The sequence below is a fragment of the Meriones unguiculatus genome, chromosome 2 (assembly GCF_030254825.1).
Source record: "Meriones unguiculatus strain TT.TT164.6M chromosome 2, Bangor_MerUng_6.1, whole genome shotgun sequence".
NCBI lineage: Eukaryota > Metazoa > Chordata > Mammalia > Rodentia > Muridae > Meriones > Meriones unguiculatus.
In genome coordinates this window covers 115099689-115113958 of record NC_083350.1, presented here as the reverse complement: position 1 = coordinate 115113958, position 14270 = coordinate 115099689, and the positions used below count along the sequence as shown (strand labels likewise).

General features: G+C 34.8%; 1 protein-coding gene across 27 annotated transcripts in view; it reads right to left on the bottom strand.

Annotated features, from left to right (window-relative positions):
* Nucleotides 1–14270, bottom strand: part of Ppfia2 (PTPRF interacting protein alpha 2) — a 513258-nt gene that overhangs the window by 60426 nt on the left and 438562 nt on the right. For all 27 annotated transcript variants that reach the window (XM_060377987.1, XM_060377984.1, XM_060377986.1 and 24 more), the window contains 3 exons: nucleotides 8850–8985; nucleotides 6322–6542; nucleotides 2409–2646 (listed from right to left, as the gene is read on the bottom strand). In XM_060377987.1, coding sequence (XP_060233970.1) covers nucleotides 2409–2646; nucleotides 6322–6542; nucleotides 8850–8985 — 595 coding nt within the window. The remainder of the gene's footprint in view (nucleotides 1–2408; nucleotides 2647–6321; nucleotides 6543–8849; nucleotides 8986–14270) is intronic.

The window sequence follows — 14270 nt, the reverse complement described above, 5'->3', positions numbered from 1 at the left end:
GTTCCAAACACATATAAATAGTTTTGTTTCAGTTCTCAATTTCAACATAAAACAAAATAATTCCTAAACTTTCTGTATAAAATAAAAGTTTCATGATGGTGAACTAAAATCCTTTGAGAATAAAATAAACTTGGATAACTGCTTTTCCAATGTTGAAAAACATTTGTTTCTATACATATGTAAATTAGATAGACTCCTAAAGGCATGCATATATATTTATGAAAATTAACTTTAAAAGTGAAGTATTTTTCCATTATCAACTCTACTGCACATTATTTTAAAAAATTACTATTAACATTTAGACATTGTATTGAACTTCTCAATTCAGATAGAAGGGGCATATACACAGATAGATGAGGGCAGAATGTACTTTCATAATCAACCCAAGGCCTTCTGACCATAAATAGTACATAAAATCCAGGTGAATCTACGACATCATTAATTTTTCTTCACTTAACTATAGCTGGCTAGATTTTACAGGGTAAATATATTTGTAGCTCAATTAGTTTCTGCCAATTGTTTTATTTCAATTGGAATTATATAATTTTAATCTTCTTTACAGAAAAAAAATTTACTTCATTTTTACAATGATTTCTATTTATTCAACAAATGTCAAGAACAAAACTTACATCTTTTTAGAGTTAAGCAAATTTGAGAAAAACCCAACTTCCCTTTAATAGTCATTTTTTAGCACAGGCAAACTATCCATGCTTTCAAAGCTTTAGTTATATCTTCCATTACCTGAGAAAGCGTTCTCTTCCTGTATGGTGTATGGGACATTCAATGACCACACGTTGAGGCATGCAATAGTCATTCATATCAGAGCTTTCCTATATTACTTTTTTATTAAAATTTATTCACTTTGCATCCCAGCTGTAACCTCCTCCCTCATCCCTTCCCAATCCCATTCTCCCTCTCTCTTCCTCTCCCATGGCCCTACCCAAATCCACTGATAGGGAAGTTCCTCCTCCCCATCCATCTGAACCTAGCCTATTGGGTCTCATCAGGATTGGCAGCATTATCTTCCTCTGTGATATGGTAAGGGTACCCTCCACCCCCTTGGGGGAGGTGATCAAAAAGACAGCCACTGAGTTCATGTCACAGATAGTCCCTGTTCCCCTTACTAGGGTACCCATTTGGAGACTGAGATGCCATGGGCTATATCTGTGCAGAGGTTCTAGGTCAACTCCATGCATGGTCCTTGGTTGGAGTATCAGTCTCAGAAAAGACCCCTGGGCCCAGATATTTTGGTTCTGTTGCTCTTTTTTGTGGAGCCCCTTTGGGTCTTTCATCTCCCCCTTCTTTTATAAGATTCCCTGCACTCTGCCCAAAGTTTGGCTGAGTCTCACCATCTGCTTCGAAACCCTGCTGGGTAGAGTCTTTCAGAGGCCCTCTGTGGAAGGCTCCTGTCCTGTTCCCTGTTTTCTCCCTCTTCCGTTCCCATTTGCCTTTCTGAGTGAGGACTGAGCATCCTACCCATGGTCCTTCTTGCTTAGCTTCCTTAGGTATACAGATTTTAGTGCATTTATCCTATGTTATATGTCTAATATCCACGTATAATTGAGTTTATACCATGTGTGTCTTTCGGCTTCTGGAATAACTCACTCAAGATGATCTTTTCTAGTTCCATCCATGTGTCTGAAAATTTCATGATTGTAGCAGCTTTATTCATAAAAGCCAGAATCTGGAAACAACCCAGATGTCCCTCAACTGAGGAATGGATACATAAATCGTGGTGCATTTACACAATGGATAGTACTCAGCAATGAAAATCAAGGAAATCATGAAATATGTAAGCAAATGGATCGAACTAGAAAAGATCATCCTATATTACTTTTAAAAAGCGGCCCTTTAATTTGCTTTCAGTTCTTTAATATCCAATATCTTTAAAAAGCTAAATGTAACAACAAAAGAAAAAATCCAAAAGGAAATATGAAAATGCTTATATTAAATATAAAAATAATCAGGGAAGACCTGATGATGTTTGGAAGCTTTTATAGAAATTATATATTACAAAATTATACATTTTTATCTTGCTGTAGTATGTACACTATTTTTGTTGCTAGCTATGTTTTTAAAGGCACTGGTGTATTTCCTACCTTCTAAAAGATGCTTACTGGTTTCAGTCCCTCATATTTCTGATGTGTATTTACATCCCTGCTTTCCTAGTGACTGAGAAATTTTTGTCACCACCTTTAAGGGCTACTGTTCATTCAACCAATAAGGTGATTGATTAATGATGATAACTATAAAAAATGGCTGTTGTGCCAAACCAGACCCCTTATTAACTACATGTGTTAATAAGCAATAAAATGCACAGAAAACCAGATGAGAGGAAATATCCTGTAGTGTTAGCTAAAGGACAAATAACCCTAACAAGTTAAGTTTCTCTGGATACAAAATCATACCAGGGTCATGACTCCCATGCGGTCCATTTCCCTGGCAGGGCTTCTTGGTGTGAGCTTTGGCGTTGAGTGTCCACTTGGGGGAGATGAGCTGGCCAGTGATGAAGCTGTAACAGAGGCAGTGATGGAGGTACCTGGATGAACCCTTGCCAAATTCAGACCTTCCAAGCTTACACTAGCCACTCTATTCTCAATTTCTTCAGCACGCAGTTCTGTAGATTCCTTTTCTTCTTGAATTAGCCTAGAAGAGAGAATTAATTCTTTTCATTATGAGATCTCTTAATGGCAATTTAATTTCTCTTAATAAATTACTCAGTTAAGTACTGTGAAAATTTTATCTCAAATGAAGCATTTTTATTTTCTTTAGAGAATGGACAGCTTTAAGCTTCATAGAATTACCAGTTATGATTGAGAAAAATCTGTGTTTTTTTTTCCTTTCAAATTATTATGGTGTATATTTAAAACTTCAAGTTCTAAGTCTTTAGTTGCATAATGGAATTTTCCACTTGAACACCTGTTCTGCATATAATGTGTAATTTAAAACATTATCATTCATACTATGAAATAATTCATAATTAAAACATCTTCTATGTGTTTCATTTGCTCTGAATTTTAAAAATATAATGAAGCCAGGCAGGGTAGTGTATGCCTATAATCCCACTTGTTGGAAGAAAAGGGGATGTAGTTATAATAATAAGGTCAAAGCCAACTTGGGTGACATAAGAAGTTTAAGAAGAGCCCAGACACTCTCACTCTCTCTTTTTCCCTCTCTTTCCCTCTCTTTCTCTCTCTCTTCTGCTATACACACCCGCCAACACACATAGTCACAAACCCAGAATGCAAAAAAAAAGAGTATTCAAGCTATTCCACTAAATTATCTTAATTATCTTTCATATATGTTAAGCATTCCATTTTTAAGGAATGTACATGCATGTAAAAGTTGTCTACACACTTCCTAAATATTAGAAAAAACTTATTGGTCACTCTGATTCGCCAAGAATATAAATGTGCTATTAAAGTTGTTCATGATTTAATACTAATGGATAGCTTTTCTAGTATTAGGATTTTCTCTGTATTTTATCGCATATTTATTTTGATTTATCACAACAGACTTTTGTATAGGTAACATTAATAATATCATTATTAGTTATGGAAAAAATAACCCAAAAAGGTGATAGAAGTTTTTGAAAGCCAGTCAGAATGGAGGAATCTAAATATACATTAGAAATGTGAATGATATAAACTATTAACTACACTTTAACTTACATCACAGATATTTTCTCAGCTAGAAACAAAAATGAAATCATGAAAATTATACCGAGAAGCCAAGAAATTCAATTTAAAAAAATGAAGTCAAAGCTAAACAGAGAATTCTCAACAGAGGAATGTGGAATGCCAGAGAAACACTGAAAAGAATGCTTAATCAACATTCTTAGTCATCAGAGAAATGCAAATCAAAACAACCCTGAAATTCTGCTTTACATCCATCAGAGTGGATAAGATCAGAAACTCAAGTGACAACACATGCTGGAGAGGTTGTGGAGAAAGGGGAACCCTCCTCTGTTGCTGGTGGGAATGTAAACTTGTACAACCACTTTGGAATCAATCTGGCGCTTTCTCAGACAATTAGGAATAGTGCTTCCTCAAGATCCAGCTATACCACTCCTAGGCATGTATCTGAAATATGCTCAACTATACAACAAAGACATTTGCTCAACTGTGTTTGTAGCAGCTCTATTTGTAAATGGCCAGAATCTGGAAACAACCTAGATGACTGTCAACTGAGGAATGGATACAGAAATTGTGGTACAATCACACAATAGAATACTACCTAGGTGAATGAGATAAACCAAACCCTGAAAGATAAGCACTGCATGTGCTTTCTTATTTGTGTATCTTAGTTTCAAAGCTTTAGATGTGAGGTGTGTTTGTTAGCTTGACAACCCCTGATATAAGAAAAATAAAAAGGGTCCATGAGGAAGAAAGGGAGAGTTTGGGGAGAAAATTATTTGGGTAAAGGGGAGGCAGAGCAACATACAGAGAAGAAGGGGTTCAAAAAAATAAGACCTACAATGTTTTTTTTAAAAAAAAAACCATAAGAAATCATCTTTTTATGTTTGTTTAAAATTGTGTGTGTGTGTTTGTGTGTTTATAATTTAAAAGAAGGTAGGTGACAATGATCCCTCCAAAAGCTATAGATTATCTCTAAAAAAAGTTGTGAAAGTGGGTAACTTCCTTTTGACTAGGTGGCTTTTGCTGATGCCCTTGATTGCCTTTCGAAACTTGAAGCTTATACCCAACAGCTAAAAACAAACAAACAAACATGACAAACTGCATGAACTGAGCTGGAACTGACCATGAAGCCTCTTCCCTTCTAACTCTCAGAATGAGCTTCCAGGGGAGAAAGAAATCAATAGTTCTACCCAGCTGGAAAACCTCTGGACAACAATTACCAGAAAGACAAAATATGTCATAAAGTGTATCAGTCTTCTGTCTGAACTTCAGACTTTCTCAATAGGAAGGTATTTATGTCTATAGTGATGTACTATAAACCTATCCCCCAAACCTTGACCTGGTGAGAACCTTGACCTTAGAGGAGAACCTACATTCTACTTCCTAAAGCAGAAGAGTGTCTGCCTGCATTCTAAATACTTATCCTTAGACTCACAGGTAAGGATAGCTCTTACCCCTCACTAGTGATGCTTAGTTTTGAAGAAGATAGAGGCTGTTAGAGAGCCACAACTACTCCAAATGCAAGGAATACTAAACATGGGTTGTACCATCTGATACAGGTACAAAACAACCCCTTCTCAAAAGTAAGGTCCAGAGAGCATCAAGGAAGAAGGGGTGAGAAGAATAAAAGAGCCAGAGTACCAGGGTGTCTTATGTTAGATAGTTTCCTCCATAAAGCACAGTGACATTGCACCAATGAAATGTCAAGCATATGGTTCCTTAAATAAGACCTGAAAGATGACAATACCAATTGACATATCAAGGAGGTCAGGAGAAATATCCCAAGATCACAATCCTAGATGAAGAGATACAGACAACTAATAGTTGCAGAGAGAAGGTGACTCAGATTTCTCCATGCACTGCTTTTTCAACAAGTTATCCAGTCCCAAGTAATCACCTCTACATGCACACACACACACACACACACACACACACACACAGAGAGAGAGAGAGAGAACGAGAGGAGACAGACACACAGAGAGAGTAGGCATGAGGGAGGTTGGTATTCTGTATGTCTAATAAAGCATCAGGAGATGCTAAGAAAGATAGTTTGAGAAACATGTTTTAAGCATTAAAGTTTTTATTTAAATTATTTTTTAAAATTTATCCTCTTAATATCACTTGCAGCCCCTCACTCATCTCATCCTGGTCCCACCCTCCCTCCCTCTTCACCCTCATCTCCTTCCCCTAAACCTAAGAAAGGGGGAGCCCTTCTCCCCTATCAACTGACCCTAGCATATCATGTCTCATCATGACTGTCTGCATTCTCCTCCTCTGTGTCCTGGCAAGGCCATCCCACCTTATGTGGGATGAAGTGATCAAAGACCAAGTAACAGAGTCCATGGCAGAGACATTCCCTGCTCCCTTTACTAGAACAACCACATGCAGACTGAGCTGCCTATTGGTTACTTCTGAGCCCTAGGTCCTCTCCCTGCATGCTCTTTGGTTGGTGCATATTTTTCTGATGACCCTCTGGGCCCAAATTTGTTGGTTCCGTTGGTCTTCTTGTGGAACTCCTGTCCCTCTGGTTTCTTCTGTCACCCCCATTCTTCCATAAAACTTCCTGTGCTCTTCTCAAAGTTTGGCTGTGGGTCTCAGCATCTGCTTCCATTCCCTGCTGGGTAGAGTCGTTCAGAGGACTTGAACGAGTTTTCTAAGCTCTTGAAAACATCAGTATTAATACCTTATTTCTTTGTTGATTGCATCCAGTTGTTCTTGAAGCATCATAGCTAGAGTCTGGGCATCAGAATGACCACTTGGAGAGAGCAGATCCATTGAGCTAAAAATGGTCTCTCTGTCATCATCATCAATATCGGACATTTCAGTGTCACTTTCGAATGGGTGGCTGCCTAGTACTCCAATTTGCTGAGTTCTGTTCCATTCATGATCTCCAAGAGATTTAACCTGAATGATAAGTTGACAACTGAGATAATCATATTAAAAAAAATAACTAATCTGAAAACTGACAACTACATCAGAATATGTATGCATGCCTTCATAACTGCCTAGTCAAATGCAGCAATATTTTAATTTAATGGTTCAATAAAATAGTTCCTGACACCTTATGAGATGGCAAGTATTAATTGTTTACTTACATTAATGTTTCAGCAGGAACAGATTTCATAAATTTACATATAATTTATATTCAACCAGCTTTCAAGGTGGCAATCATTTTTAAGCTTTTACACTTGCAACACCTTCCCCCCCCCAGATTTCTAAATATAACTCAAGCATTTTCATTTCTTATACTAATTAGACACACCTACACTTTTCTTATGAAAAGATGAGCACATGAATGTTACCAGGTAGTATACTGAATTATAATTGTCTTCTCAAAATTCACTTAAAAGGTCTGAACATAATATTACTTCCATTATTGAAAAACAACATAATTTTATCTCTGTTGTCATGTTCATTTTTACCCTCACCACTAAACTTTTAACACAAACATGGTAATTTTAATGGTTGATGTTTTTATCTTAACAAAGTATTTTTTTATTTGAGAGTTTTGAGTAATCAAGAGATCAATTATTTTGCCAACCATGACCCCAAATAGACAGGCCTTAGAATTTTATTCTCTTAGTATAATTAATTTCACTACTTTGGTCATTCAAATTGCATTATATGAAAGATAAAATCGCATTTTGAGGTATATTGAATTAATGGCTACAAACCCGAAGTAACATTTGTGTGACCCGTTATTTTAATACCAAAGAAAACAAATTTATTTCTTTACAAGTAAGAAGAAAAGAACTGAAACTCTCTTATCTTTTATGTCCATTTATATGTCCATGTTTTTCACAAATATTTGATGCTACTGTGATGTTTTAATTTACAAGTGACCTATTTACGATAATTATCAACCAAAAATATTAAGTGCTTATTAAGAAAAAAACAGAATTTTGAATAAAAAAAATGATGGTATGGGGATAGAGAGATGGCTCAGCAATTAAAGGCTAGGCTCACAAACAAAAATGAACAAAATATACTTAGGGTAAAGAGGAGGATTTTACCTTTTATACAGCTGCATTGATTATACAAACATATGACTTAAAAGTTTGTTACGGCCACTGAATTTCTGAAATAAGTTTGCCTAAAGAAGACTTGCACAGTGACATTCCCAGGTGACATGCCAACGGTTTGTGGCTGCTGGAGAGAATCAGTCTTCTCTTGAGACAAGTTTTGATGATTTATCTAATCCCAGGAGATCAGCCCTACATCAGCAAGTTATAGTTATAAATGTGCGTGTATATAGATATATCAGTTAGGGTGCCATGAGCTTCTGAAGGAGTGAAAGTGATCGAGGAGGAGTTGAAGAGAAGAAAGGAATAAGGGAAATGATACATGTACAGTACTCATATCTGAAACTGTCTATAGAATTACAAATTATTTTATACTGTTCTAATCTTCATTAGTCTGTATGTTTCATATATGTTCTCTAAAGAGGGTGACCGATCTTAAGACTAGCTATCCTGGGTCTCTTATAATAATGCAATAATGGAATCAACAGGCTGCTTTGTATACACACATACACATATGTAGTCATAATAATTAATGAAGAGATCATGAATCTGAGACAGAGTAGGGAACACAGGTAGGGTTGGATCAGAGAGAGGCAGTGGTGTGCGTGATGGGAACACGGTATGCATGTACACCATTTAAAAACTAGATGAAAACAAATTACAGACTAAAAAGGCAGAGTAGCCGTTTATCGGGAACAGGACTCTACAGTCCTGTGGCTCCTTTAAAGGGTGTTTTTAAAATAGTAAGTATTAGCAAAACATTTTATTAATTTTAGACAAAAATATAGCTGCCAACAATATTTTGTATCCAAGCATAGCTAATATCCATTTGCTTGGCAATATAATTGTTAAGACACGGAATCTGTCATTATCTACATCTAGACCCAATTTTGAATCGGTCATTGTGCTGGCTATGTAATGTGGAATGGTTAACCTTTTGGTGCTTAAATCTTGAAATTTGTATAATGGTTTCACACAGATAATAATGGCAAATAAATAAATAAATACACAGGAAAGCTCTGGTACATGTTAGATACCTTACATTAGCTAATTTTAAAATATATCATTTTCTATCCTCAAAACTAACATATTTATTGCCTGTATTTGAGAATCTCTTCTAGTAGAAATTCTCTCTAGAACAATACCATATATTTAGCTAAAATAACTAATGCTCAAAGAAAACAATTACCTTTGGCTCATCTCTTCTCACACCCATACGGCCTCTCCTTGGTCTTCGTATCACTTTAGTGGTTCTGTAATCAGACTGGCTGTCCACAAGGGACCCGACTGAATACCTCAACTCAGCCGAGGTGTCTAGATGTGTTCTGGAAAACAAACAAACAAAGATATCAAGTCTCGCAAATTAAATTTACAACTAAATGCTTCTAAAATATGAATAAGGCAGATTCTCTCAAGCAAATAAACTTCAAGAGAGAAGAGTTTTATTCTTGTTATGTTCTTGGACATGTGTTTCAGATGGTGCAGTAAAATTTCATTCTTGTGGGTAAAGTTTATGTTCTCATTTTCTGCTACCTTATAACCTTGTTATTTCTAATTTATTTCCTATTTATTTATTTATTTATTTTACAATTTATTCACTTTGTATCTCGGCTGTGGTATCCCCTCTCATCTTCCCTCAACCCCATCCTCTTTATCTCTTCTCCCCCTATGCCCCTCCCCTAGTCCACTGATAAGGGAGGACCTCCTCCCCTTCTATCTGACCCTAGCCTATCAGGTTTCATCAGGATTGGTCACAGAGGAAGATGCTTCAGTCAGTTCTTATTATTTTCAGTGTTCTAGTATGATGAAGCATGCTAACATTAATAGTCAAATTCTATTGATTTCAACTGTAGACATCATGTATGGTTTTACAATTTATTGCAATGTTTTTAATGCTTCATGTTGTACTTGTGGAAAATGTACCATTCAGAACTTTTATGTTTTATAAATTATAGAGAAATTCATCAACATTTTTAGAACCTACAGTGTTCAGTTGTCCATCTTAGGAAAACACTAAAATACTTGCTTCACAGTGAATAATCTTATTTTAGTAATTAGCTAGGATTTTAGTTTGGAGTAAATCATTATTACAAGATGAAGACAAATCCTGGTAATCACACTCGATGCTGCAATTTGCTTAGAGATGAAATAGGTCTAAAATTACCATTGAAAAATATCACCACACTGTTTTCAGCAAACATTGTAATAAGGTATACTGCAATTGCAACATAAGAGTCGGGCACACTGTCTGTATACAGATTTAAAGCAAATTCGGCTTATTCCTGTAATCATGATGATGATAACAAAAGTGATTTGGTGCTGTCACAAAAAATGAAATCACAGATCATCACTAGGAGGTGTTTTCTCTTCAATTTGAGGTCTGGCTGAGGTGGCACACTCTCCATTAGCCCACTTTGATATTAGAGATAAGCATTGTATATATTTGTCAAGATTTATAAAGTTTGGATGAGCTCCAGCAGATTGCAGTAGTAGGATATGATGATGTAACTTACTGAAGACCTAGTTTTACCAGATGCTGAATTAGATTAAATGAAATAAGGAACCATTCTTCAAACAGAGGACGCGTATTGTTTTGACAATGAACATGAACTGAATGGTGTTCACGGTATTGAATGAGTCATACATAAAAGGAAACTAACCAAGCCATACTCAGAAATGACATAACTCTTGGTCTTCAGTCCCTTGGGTAGACGTTTGCATTTTGCGAACATCCAGATTAAACTTTAGTTAGCATTATTTTCTCAGAAAGATGTACCTTCTACACAGTGACGACGTTATCAGTTCTAGTGAGCCACTGGGTGAAAGGATAGACTCAAGACCCACAAACCTCCTACGCCAGCAGAGAGAGCCAAGGTCCGTGTCCCCAACGGCTACTTTGGGCATCACAGTGGCGTTCCTAACACTACAACTTTCCTCATTGTTTTGTTTTGTTTTCTCTGAATTTTATCATTTTAAAAATTGTGAAACAAGGAAAATTTTACACATCAGCATTGTGCCTACAACACCTTGGTGTCCCCTTGAAGTCATTATAATTTAGGACTTCTTAGCGCTCAGAATCATGTTAACTATTTGCTCCTTCCGGCCTTTCTCATCAAGCTTGACTGAATAGCATTCAGTTCCTTCATAGCTCACACTTTATTTCATATCTGAGCCTTTGAACACACTGTTTCTGCTAGAACAGTTTCTTAACACTTTTATATATCTAGCATTGAGTTTCAGCTTTAATGTCCAATTGCCAAATACTATTCTATTTTTTTTTTTCTTATTTCATCTTTGCAAGAGTCCACAAAGCAGCATCCCACGGTTTCCTTTCAGCAACATATTTTAACACAACTGAAACCCTAGTGCATCCCTGTTTGACAAATAAAACATGGCAAATAGATCCCTGGAGCCAGCACCAGTCTAGAAGAGGCATTGCACAAACTTCATATAAAAATTTTTGCTTGCCTCTCGACTTTTTGTCACATTTTTTAGCTTGATCTCTAACAAAAGAAAACAGAGGCTGTATCTCTGCTCTATTTAAATTTTCAAATCATTTTGTACATAACTTATGAAAGAGTTTTAGGAAGTCTAAACAAGTTTGAAAAAAAGTCTTTCATTCCTTTAAACAATGATTTGTATGGATTTTCAATGTAACCGTATTACCAAATTTTGTAAATGCTTACCTGTGATATGACTGCAATAATGATCCTTTTCTAAGAAAATTCACTTGAAAAGTTAGTGTGATGACCTGGATATATTAATTATCTATCTATATATATGTAATTATATAATATATAATCATATATTATATATTATATAATTATTATGTATTATGTAATACATAATTATATATAATATATAATATAATGCATAATTATATAATATATAATATATAATTATATTATATAATTATATTATCTATGTAATATAATTATATGTAATATTATATAATATAATTATATATTATGTATTATATATAATTAATATATCTAATTAATAATATATATGAAAAATATATTGTGAGAATCTGAATATGAAAAATTATTTCCCATACTAAATGGCAAACATGTCAATCTGAAGTCTAGGAATATGGATTTTCTAATACATGGTCTTGTAACCAACTCTTACTTCCTTGAATAACTGATTTTTATGGGATCAACAATCTTTTCTGTAGATGGAGGCCATGATTTCAGGCTATCAGGAAACCTCACTATAGCAATGGAACATTTTGTATTTTTAAAACCCTATTTCTGAGACATAATTCAAAAGAAATATGGACATGGCATTTGGACATATTAGAACATAATTGATGTGCTGATAAGACTTTGATTTCTTTATGCACTGACTCCTATGATAGTTCAGCAGCTGTTCTCTTTATTGTTATTGTCATCATCATCTTTCTCTCACATTCTGTGGACACATATCAATAATTTAGTCATATAAATGATTTTGGAGGTATCTGTGGACACAGCACTATACTGTATTTCACATACTAAACTAAATTTAAAAACACTCCACTATTGAATATTTTGTTAATTTAGATTTCTTTTGGAAAGAGTACCAACTCTTCAGGAACATTTTATTATTATTATTATTATTATTATTATTATTATTATATTATTCAATGATAATATTTTTGAATGTAAAAATAATCTACATGTATGTATTTGCCAGGTGTACATGCATGGTGCCAATAAAAGTCAAAGGAGGGAGTCTGATCCCCTTAAACTGAGTAACAAATGGTTTAAGGAAACCCATGGTATCCATATGAATCTTTATCTCTGCAGAAGCAACAAATGTTCTTAAACCACTGAGCTCTCTCTCCAACTTACCCTCTCGAAACCTTTAGTTTATATTTGATCTTGTCATTGAAAAATGAATATTTAGGTAAACCTTCATTTTTACCAAGAGTAAACCATAGGCCATGAAGAATGTGTGATGCTGTGACAAGTTATTAGCAAAGTAGGCATACATTTTTGTTCTTGTGAAGATAATATTCTTAATAATAAAAGGGTGGAATTATAAAATGCAATGATTGTCAAAGTTTCAAACGTTATCACTCAGTGTTTTTTACAAAATATGTACTTGAATTAATTTCATTGCTTCTTAACAAACAGAAGGAAAAACTAAATTGCACATATATTATTATCAAATGTATCTACTTATCATCCTACATATTTATCTACCTAATAACTAATCATTTCATGTCTTCTTTCTTTAATAATGGTATGAAGAACAGATGAACATGGTTAAACTCAAATGAATGCTTCTTGTTTTTCATATGTAATTCCAGTTTTCATAATAATTTTCAATTGATACAAACAGGAAGATGTTTGTTCAATCATTTTAAGAACCTATCATGCTTTTGTGTTGAGTCATTAGGAAAATAACAGATCTGAAAATCAATGGAATAAAACTGAAGGCCCAGACAAGAATCCACACACCTATATACATCTAATTTCTGATAGAGGGCAAAAATGCAGACTGGTAATATGTAAAAACAAAGGGTGTTGGTCAAACTGGATGGACACCTGTACAATAATCTAAATAGATATATACTTACTACCCTTCACAAAACTCAACTCCAAATGGATCAAAGACCTAAAGACAAAACCAGATTCACTAAATCTGATAGAGTAGAAAGCAGGAGATAGTCTTCAACTCACTGGCACAAGAAATACATTCTGAACGGAACAGCGTTAGCACAGGCACTAAGATCAACAATTAATAAGTGGGGCCCATGTAATTGAGAAGCTTCTCCTCAGCAAAAGACACAGTCATTCAAAGAAACAGGCTACAAAATTGGAAAAGATTTTTTTTTTACCAACTACAAATTTGATAGAGGGCTAGTATAAAAAACATACAAAGAAATAAAAAAACCCAAGATATCAAGAAAAAATAACCCGATTAAAAATGAAGTATATATGTATAGACAGAAACTCAATGACTAAGAAATACTTAAAATAATTGTTCAACATCATTAGCCATCAGGGGAATGCAAATCAAAATTCCTTTGAGATTTTATCTTATACTCTTCAGGGTGGCTAGGATTGATTTTAATAAAGGAAATGCTCATACTGCCAATGCTGTGGACTAAGAAGAACACTGATGCATTGCTGGTAGGAGTACAAACTTGTACAACCACTATGGAAATCAGGGCCACGTTTCCCCAGAAAGCAGGAAATTGATCTACCCCAACATTCAGCAATTATTTTCTAGGGATATACCCAAAGGTACTTCATCTTACTACAGAGACAATTACTCAAACATATTCATTGCTTCTCTATTCATGATAGTCAGACACTGAAAACAGTTCATTTTCCCTTTAACAGATGAATGGATAAACAAAATGTGATATATTTACATAATGCAACATTACTAAGCAATTAAAATGATGAAATTACTAAATTCTCAGGAAAAGTGGTGGAACTAGAAAAATATTATCCTGAGTCAGTTATCCCAGACCCAGGAAGTCAAATATGGTATGTATTCACTTAATTTTAACGTTAGTTTTTAAGGCCAAGGTAACCAAACTAAAATCCATGCACCACAGAGGATGGGTATGTATTAATGGAATAGGGAGGGAACAGACTAGATAGTTATGAAT